Source organism: Impatiens glandulifera, unplaced genomic scaffold (genome assembly GCF_907164915.1).
Source record: "Impatiens glandulifera unplaced genomic scaffold, dImpGla2.1, whole genome shotgun sequence".
Taxonomy (NCBI): Eukaryota; Viridiplantae; Streptophyta; class Magnoliopsida; order Ericales; family Balsaminaceae; genus Impatiens; species Impatiens glandulifera.
Genome location: NW_025919592.1, coordinates 107,555 through 116,671, shown reverse-complemented (window position 1 = coordinate 116,671; position 9,117 = coordinate 107,555). Strand labels below are relative to the sequence as shown.

At 31.3% G+C, this 9,117-nt stretch overlaps 1 protein-coding gene across 1 annotated transcript; it reads left to right on the top strand.

The window, feature by feature from the left end:
- The first annotated feature begins 1,023 nt into the window (after window positions 1-1,023).
- Window positions 1,024-4,722, top strand: LOC124918222 (uncharacterized protein At1g26090, chloroplastic-like). The gene is made up of 7 exons (XM_047458424.1): window positions 1,024-1,249; window positions 2,630-2,773; window positions 2,859-2,933; window positions 3,026-3,219; window positions 3,299-3,470; window positions 3,850-4,269; window positions 4,585-4,722. Exons 1-7 carry the CDS (start codon window positions 1,145-1,147, stop codon window positions 4,717-4,719), a joined length of 1,245 nt encoding a protein of 414 aa, XP_047314380.1. The 5' UTR covers window positions 1,024-1,144; the 3' UTR covers window positions 4,720-4,722.
- The last annotated feature ends 4,395 nt before the right edge of the window (window positions 4,723-9,117 follow it).

Sequence of the window (9,117 nt, the reverse complement as noted above, 5' to 3'; positions counted from 1 at the left end):
TTTTTCCATTATGGGAATTTTATATTATCTTTTCAGAACTTTTATTTATTTATTAATTAAAAATTTATGATTATTTTCAATAATTTAACAACCTCATTTATTAATTAAAATTTAAAAATATTTATTCAATTAAATTAAAATTTTAAATAAAACATTTACGCAGAATAATTTGTTGATAAGAATTTTTTTTAGGACTTATATATATAAATTTATTGAGTAAATAATAATTCAAAATAACATTTACAAAATCAAAATAAATAATTGTTAATCTAGAATATAAGCAATTTATAAAAATAAAATTTATAATAAAAAATATCTAACGATAATGTAGTTTGTTAAGAATCACTCCAAATAGAAATTAATTTGAGTGTGAACGATGAGTGTTGAAGTAGAATAAACCGAACAAACTAATGAAATTGTGTCAAAAGAATCGTTACAAAATATTTTGAATGTAAATAAAATTATATTTAACTGATAGTAGGTAAACAACGCAAAAAAAAACCATGCAAGTAGATCATCTATATATATATTATGAACGGTGAGAAACTCATGAATAATGAGAAATTAATTGTAAAAGAATCTTTATATGAAAAACCAATTCTAATAATTTTTTATTGAATAAAAAAAAATACCCCGATATTTAATTATTTCGTCTCATTTCTTTTAAAAAGGAGACAAATATGAACTCGAAAAAGAATCAACAACACCCTTTCATATGTACGAACAACCAACGATTCACTAATGTATAAATTCGATCTGATAAATAATATACCGAAATCGAACAAAATACAATACAACACCAACTCCAATTCCAATTTGAGCGATTCAAAAAGAAATAAAATACCTAACAAGAAAATCATAAAAGAGTAAAAAAATAATTAATTTTTACCTCCTCAATCATTTGTGTACTAAAAAAAAAAAAAAAATTTAGGCATAATATCATCAAAATCACTTTTCCTTGTTATTACAAGAGACAGAGAAAGCTTGAATCCTAGTAAAAATGGCTTCTTCTCTGGTGTCTCTCCCCTTGTCATTATCTTCTCCCTACTCCTCTTCTTACTCTTTCTTCTCAAGCACCAGATACAATCCGTTTCTTCTTATCCATCGCAAAAGGGTTCCAAAGGGAACTGTTCGACCTCTGATTATGGCGTCTGACTCCTCTAATGCTCGTCAGAAATCGACAAAATTGGTTACATTTTTGGGGAAAGGAGGCTCCGGCAAGACTACTTCGGCCATCTTCGCCGCTCAGGTCCCAATCATTTTGAAAGTCTGCTTATTCATGGCATTTGATAATCTGCTTACTCTTTAAAGTGGTTTTAGATTTTAGGCAGAAACAATATAACTAGACTTATTTTGTCCATGCAATTTGATGCCATTGGAATTTGGAATCGCCATTTTCATCAATTGTGAATTCTGTCAAGTCTTAATGTGCTTTTCTGGTTGTTTTTGTTAATCGATCTGTTATAAATTCATTATGATTATTCAATCTACATTCACAACAATGGGTCTTTACTTTTCAGTTCTTCACATTTTATAGAAAAAAGGCATTTCCTTGAAATTAAAAACACACCAGTTGTAGTTTTAGAAGAAGGTAATAGAGAGCAAAACCCTGTTCTAGGGTTTTCAATTTAGTGTATTGTAGTATTAGGTTGTGTATTTAGGTGTTACATTGTTTTGCTTTAATAACCCTTAAAAGAGATAAATTGCAGTGGATAGTCAGGGATCTCCTTCCTTATCTTCATTGCTTGGAATTTCCTTCCTTATCTTCAGGGATAAATCTTGGAGCTTAAGACTTGAAGTGGTTTTTTTTTTTTTTTTTTTTTTCTATCAAACTAATACTGTCAATGTGATCTTCTCACTATCTGACCCCAACTCCTTACAAAATAACCAATTGGGATAAGTTTACTGTTTCACTTGAAGTTTTCTCCAGATGTTGTACACTCAATCCAAGACTTGACATAATGATTATTTGATAAGATCGGTGTTGTAATCATGACTGAGTTTAGATAATGGCTAATGTGAGATTTTTTATTTTTTGAAATGAAGTTTGTATTGATGAAGTTGTCGCGAATTGCTTCATGTATTGCATGTGATGTTGAAAGAAAGGGAAAGATGTGAAGATAGGGGAAAGTTATGTTGAAATACCTATCAAATCCAAAGAACAACTAAAGCACTTCCAGACTCAAAACCAACTTAGCCATTAATCATCATATCTCAATATGATCTACAAAAACTAGGTCTTCTTTCATCACTTCCTATAAATCAACTTCAAAACTCTCGTCACAAAGTTGTTTCTCATTACTCTTCTTCTCCTCCCCGATTTGGACTTCATTTTCATATATCATTTGAATTTTGTACTTTTCACTTTCAATTTTTTATGTTGTCTTTCTTCTATCTTATTAAGGCTTTTTCTCCAATTTATCCAAAGATACACATGCTTCCTTTAAGCCAAGCGAGCTGCCTGTTTCCATTCAATGTGATACACGTTCTTAACCATTCAATCTTTCACATCTTTATACTTTTCTTGTTGATTCTCATTTGTCTTTCTTTTTTTCAGAAAACTTTTTCATGAATGCCTTTAGTATCTTGATGTTGTCAACTAATCTTCTCCAATCGTCAATATTAACAGCATTATGCCAAATGTGGTTACAAAACTTGCCTTGTGATAAATTCTCTAGACCCTACGGCTGAATTTCTCTTGGATCGCAAGATTGGAACTTCTCCAACGACATGTAACAACAATCTCTCAGCTATGAGGCTGGAAACTAGTAAAGTACACAACATTATATTCTTTTTCCCTTCCCATTAGATTTGAATCTTCTCCAGTTGCATAACATGAGAATCTTGAATAATTGCAGATGCTACTTGAACCTTTCAACTACCTCAAGAAAGCTGATGCTCAACTTAATATATTTCAAGGGGCTCTCGATGGGGTGGGTAAGTGATGGTCGGTTGTCTTAAAGATGGATTTATTTATTGTATTCGGAAAAGATTTTAACCTCGAAATTAGTCATACAATATGTAGGTTGTAGGAGAAGAACTTGGGGTGCTTCCGGGAATGGATTCCATTTTTGCAGCTTTAATGCTTGAAAAGCTTATAGGTTTTCTTGGAAATAATATTGGAAAAAAACATCAACAAGAGAAATTTGATGTTGTTGTTTATGATGGTATAAGTACGGAAGAGACTTTGAGAATGATTGGGTCGGCTAGCAAAGCAAGGTTTACGAACTCTATCTTTGTCATTTGCAAGCATTTTACTATGCATTATCAGATTCTTACATTAAATTAATAATGGTAGGTTGTACTTGAAGCACATGAGGACTTTGGCTCAGAAGACTGAACTTGGGAGGGTGGCTAGTCCCTCTCTGTTAAGACTTGTAGATGAAGCTCTGAATTTGGAAGGAAATAATTCTGCTCTTAATGGAAGAACTAGTTCTGAGATATGGGACAATCTTGAAAAGATACTGGAGGTGGGTTTTTCTTACAAAAATAAGTAAAGGTGTTTTAGAATGTTTGAATTATTTGAGTTAAGGTGATTGACGATGGACTAATAGTTATTTTGATTAAATCCAATTAAAAGTTAAAACCAAGCCTTAATTAGAGAGACTGATTCAGAAATTTATTGACTGTCTCATCTCAATCCGAATTTGAAGACAAAAATTATATGTGTTTTCAAATGTGATCAATGCATACTCTTACCTAATATTAATTTAGTTTTTATGGAGGGGTAAAATGGGAAACAAATTAAATGTGATAGTTACTTCTGTAAAGGAAGTTACAATTTACCCATTTCTAAACCATATCAATGCTTACCATATCGGTTTAAAGTGAGAAATATTTGAATTGCAGAAAGTATCTTCTGTCTTTGTTGAACCAAATAGATTTGGTTGCTATCTTGTGATGGACCCGAAAAATCCTATTTCCGTAACTTCTGCAATGCGATATTGGGGTTGTTCCATTCAAGCAGGTGCTCATGTTTCTGGTGCAATCGGTGTCTCATCTCCAAATTCTTCCATGGAATCAATGAAGATTATAATGGAAGACTTCTCACCTCTTCCTTATTCTTTCATTCAACATGTATCAATGAACTCTGCTCCTGATTGGGACAATGTTATATCCAATAAGGGAAGTATCGATACTAGAGAACTCCTTTCTTTCGATCAAAGCCATGGAGGCGTAATTACACCATCTGTCAAATTTGATTTCGCTATGAAATCTGTTACACTCTTTATGCCGGGCTTTGAGAAATCAGATATCAAGCTTTACCAAGTAAGTTTTTCCTTTTTTGCTGCACCTCATTAATATCTTACGGAACACGCAAATTATGTTGGCTGATCTAACTTGTAAATTCTTGAGAGCTCTTGGAGCTTGTTTGATGTAGGGCCTTTTCTTTTTGAAATAAATCGATTTTTTGAATAAAGGAATCTTGTTTGATGAAAAGTGTATTATTTATGATTAAACGACTAAAATATCCTTTGTGTTTTTTTAAAATGTTACAAAAGAGGTATTTTAGTTTATTTGATTTAAAAAGGATAAGGATCTTCGCAAATAAAGACTACTAAGAGCACATAATATTGATTACAGTATAGAGGAAGATCGGAGTTGCTTGTGGAGGCAGGGGATCAAAGACGCGTTATCTTTCTCCCACCACAGATTCAAGGGAAGGTCGCGGGTGCTAAGTTCTTAGGAAGAAGCCTTGTTATCACCCTAAAGCCTTGAGAGGTACTTATAATCTTAATACTCTTTATTTTTTTATTTAGTATAAAAATCTTTTTTCTATGGAGAGTATTAATTTTGTCTTTTTTTTTTTATAGAGGTTTAAAGATGTATGTATATTCTCTAAATCTACTTATATAAAAAGTTGTTTCTAATATAATATCTTACTCCTTAGACTTAAATAAAAACTTCTCTATTAAATAATCCTCTGTAGCAAATAAATTGTAGGAAAACAATTAAGCTTTTTTTGGTGACTTATAATTAACACAAAGATCATGGGTGAAATAAAACTATAGATTCATTCAAAAATATATATTGGATTTAAATTGAACTCAACTCATACTAATTATGGATTGGATTGAGTACAAATAAAAAGTATACTATATATAACAAATTGAGAGTTCATCAAGAGAATCCTTTTATCACATATGACACCCTCATTTCATGATCTTAATTCTTATCTTCGCTTTATCGGTTAAGAATGCAGGCATTACCATAACGCGTCATCACTCAATTGAGAAAATGATTTTCGCACATAAACACCCCTTTTATAGTCGTATAAAATATGAGGGTTTTAGATCGGTACATACTCGTGGAATTCTCACTAAGAGTGTTGCTATAGGCTAGATTGTTTTTATTTTTGAGCGCAGGTTGAAGGTTCGTACCCTACTTGTTTGCTCGTGTTTTTCTATTCTTTTTTTATTATTTATAACAATTCGAGTAAATAATATGCATTAAACTTCTTCAGATGATATATGTTTGGAAAGGTCTAGTCTAACCAGAAAGGTTATAAAAAAACTAATGAGCCCTTGTTGTTGTGACTATTGCAGTTTCTTGTGGAGAGGCAAGGGATCAAGGAGGCCTCATCCTTTAACCACCGATGATAAATTATATGCTTTAGTGACACTAAATCCCATAGTTAAAAGTGACATTTTTTACTAAATATTTCTCCCCATATTTCAAGGAAAGCTCGTGGATGCTATGTTAAGTTACTTTGCATAAGAAACATGAATTGGAAATTACATTCTTATTTAAGTATCATATCCTTCAAGTAGTGAAGAATTCATTCTTGAATTTGATTTCCATTTTATAACTAATATATTATATAATTTTTTCCCATAATATATTCTATAATATTCTATCTAAACAATATAAATTTAATTTATTAATTCTTTAATAAATAAAAATAAAATTCAACTAGTCAATACTAATATATTATATATAATATATAATAATATATTTATTCATAATTAAAAAAAATATAATTTATTAATTCCTAAATAAACAACTCAAAGAATAATATATAATTTATCAAATCAATCCTAATTAAAAAGCATCTAGCTTATTCATTCCTAATTAAATATAGTTACATATCACTAAATTAAAAAAATTCTAACATTGACAAAAATTCAACTATCGCCGATAAGTATTATCCTAAGGATTTCACCGAACAAAAATGCATCATTTGAGGAATTAACTACAACATTTTGAGATTATATAATTTATCCGCAAAATTTCCAAAATATGTCCACTATCTCATAATTGTGCCGATATTTATTTGAAACAAAAAAGTTGGAACAATATCATTTGATTGATAGGTTGATCTGTTTAGTTTTAACTCTACTTATTTCAATGACGACTACTAAACGAACATTTTATGCTATGAAACATATTGAAATTTTTTTCGTGATCATCTATATTGAGAGTGAATTTGTTTCATTTATAGACACATTCAATTATCGATGAATATTATATTTTAAAAAATCGTAATCCTAACTTCAATAATAAATGTCATTCTTTTCTTTTATCGTTGGGTCTAAGATATTTATCTTTCTAATCTCAATACCCAAGAAGTAATGTAACAAACTCAAATCATTTGATAAAGTATTAAATAAATAAGAGAAATTATTTATTTATCTCCTATTAATTAGGCTAAATATAATAACCAAATCCTATATTTTATCTCCTATTAATTAGGCTAAATATAATAACCAAATCCTATATTTTCTCAATTTAGTTATTTCTCTATTACTATTATAAATAGATAAACTATTGTAAAGATTATTCATTCAATCAATAATATTATTTCAATCTTTCTCTTCAAGAACTCAATCAAATAGTTCTTGTTTATTTTATCAATTCAAGAAATCTAACTTGGTATCAGAGCGTATAAGGGAAAACTCCCGAAAACGATTTCAATGGAAGAACAATATCACTCCTCAATTCTACCAATAATATCTGGAAGCGTAAAGCTTGATAAATATAATTATATCTATTGGAAATCACAAGTTACTCCAATCATGATAGGTTATGATTTTATGGATATAGTAGAAGGAAATTTTGAAACTCCTCCAAAATTTCTTCAAGAAACAGATGGTCAAAATAATACAATTCAAATCAAGAATCCAAAGTTTAAACAATGGCGTATCCAAGATCAAAGGGTACTTGCATGGCTCTTTTCAACATTGACCGACGAGATTCGTCAACAAGTCTCAAAATCATCTTCGGCACAAGAACTTTGGAAAACCTTAGAGAAAATTTATGTTTCTCAATCAAAGAGCCGACTATTTGAGTTACGGAGTCAACTCCTAAACGCACACAAAGGTAGTGGTTCTCTTCTTAACTTCATTCAACACATCAAAAATCTATCAGATGCACTTATCGCTGCCGGACAATATGTTTCTGATCAAGATCTGCAACTAACTCTACTCAACGGGCTTGGAGACGAGTTTGAGCCGATGATATGTGCTCTAACTTCCGGACAAGATCTATTGTTTAATGAGATGACAGACATCCTTCTAAATTATGAACAACGACTCATATTCAAGAAAAGAAAATTCCATTATAAAAATATTTCGCGCTCAAACGTTTCGGCGAATGTTGCTTATATTTATAGGCATGGAGGCGGAAAGAACCAAAGACAGAACCGAGACAATAATCGTCCGCAATGTAATTTTTGTCATAAAATTGGTCATCGCTCCGAAAGTTGTTTTTATAATCCATCTTGTCAAATATGTAATGTACAAGGACATAGTGCTCTCGAGTGCCCTCGTTTTAATCCTTCTACAAATTCTACGACAATGTTAGTTACATCGTCTACTATTGTAAACCAAAGACAGAATCGAGACAATAATCGTCCGCAATGTAATTTTTGTCATAAAATTGGTCATCGCTCCGAAAGTTGTTTTTATAATCCATCTTGTCAAATATGTAATGTACAAGGACATAGTGCTCTCGAGTGCCCTCGTTTTAATCCTTCTACAAATCCTACGACAATGTTAGTTACATCGTCTACTATTGTAGATCCCACTTTGTGTCCAGATTCAGGTGTTACCGACCATATTACTTCCGATCTTAATAATCTACATGTACATGCTCCTTATACAGACACTCAAACTATCAAAGTCGGAAACGACCGAGATACGAAGATAGTGCTTCTTAAAGGATTACTCAAGGACGGACTTTATTGCATTGAACCTACTGAAAGTTCGTTTTCAACATGTTCTAATAAACAAGCATTTATTGGTATTAGATCTCCGGCTCAAATTTGGCATTCACGACTTGGACATCCTTCTAGCGCTACTACATCTTTAGTTATATCACACTTTAAATTACCAGTTTCAGGTAGTAATACTATTTCTTTTTGTGGATCATGTCAATATGGGAAAGCACATAAACTCCCTTTTTTAGCTTCAAAATCTACATCTATGGCTCCTTTAGACCTAATTCATTTAGATGTTTGGGGACCTGCTCCTGAATTTTCATCTAATGGTCGTTATTTCGTACATTTTGTGCATGATTTTAGCAAATTCACGTGGATATATCCGCTAAAGAAAAAGTTGGATGTCTTGAATACGTTTATCAACTTTCTTCGACTTATTGAAAATTTATTTAGTCGTAAAATCAAAATATTGCAAACTGATTGGGGAGGAAAATATAGAAATTTCAAATCATTAACAGATAATCATGGTATTTTACATCGTTTATCTTGCTCACATACTAGTGAGCAAAATGGCATTGCTGAACGAAAAATTCGTCATATTACGGAAACTGGTCTCACTTTATTGGCTCATGCATCTATGCCACTACATTATTGGAGTGAAGCTTTTGAAACAGCCACATATCTAGTACTGAATCTGAATATTGTGCTCTTGCATATACAACTGCTGATCTTTGTTGGATTTAATCTCTATGGTGTGATTAGTGAACTTCGAGTTTCACTTTCTTCTTCTCTGGTTCTATGGTGTGATAATATTGGTGCCGCATTCTTATCAGCAAACCCGGTATTTCATGCTCGCACAAAACATATTGAAATCGATTTTCACTTTGTTCGGGAAAAAGTTGCTCGTAAACAACTACTCATCCAATATATTCCTACTGAAGATCAAGTGGCTGATATCT

Coding starts and splice junctions, on each gene's coding strand:
- LOC124918222 (XM_047458424.1), top strand. CDS start 1,145: ATGGCGTCTGACTCCTCTAATGCTCGTCAGAAATCGACAAAATTGGTT. Junction 1,250..2,629: donor CGGCCATCTTCGCCGCTCAG/GTCCCAATCATT, acceptor CAATATTAACAG/CATTATGCCAAATGTGGTTA. Junction 4,270..4,584: donor CAGATATCAAGCTTTACCAA/GTAAGTTTTTCC, acceptor TATTGATTACAG/TATAGAGGAAGATCGGAGTT.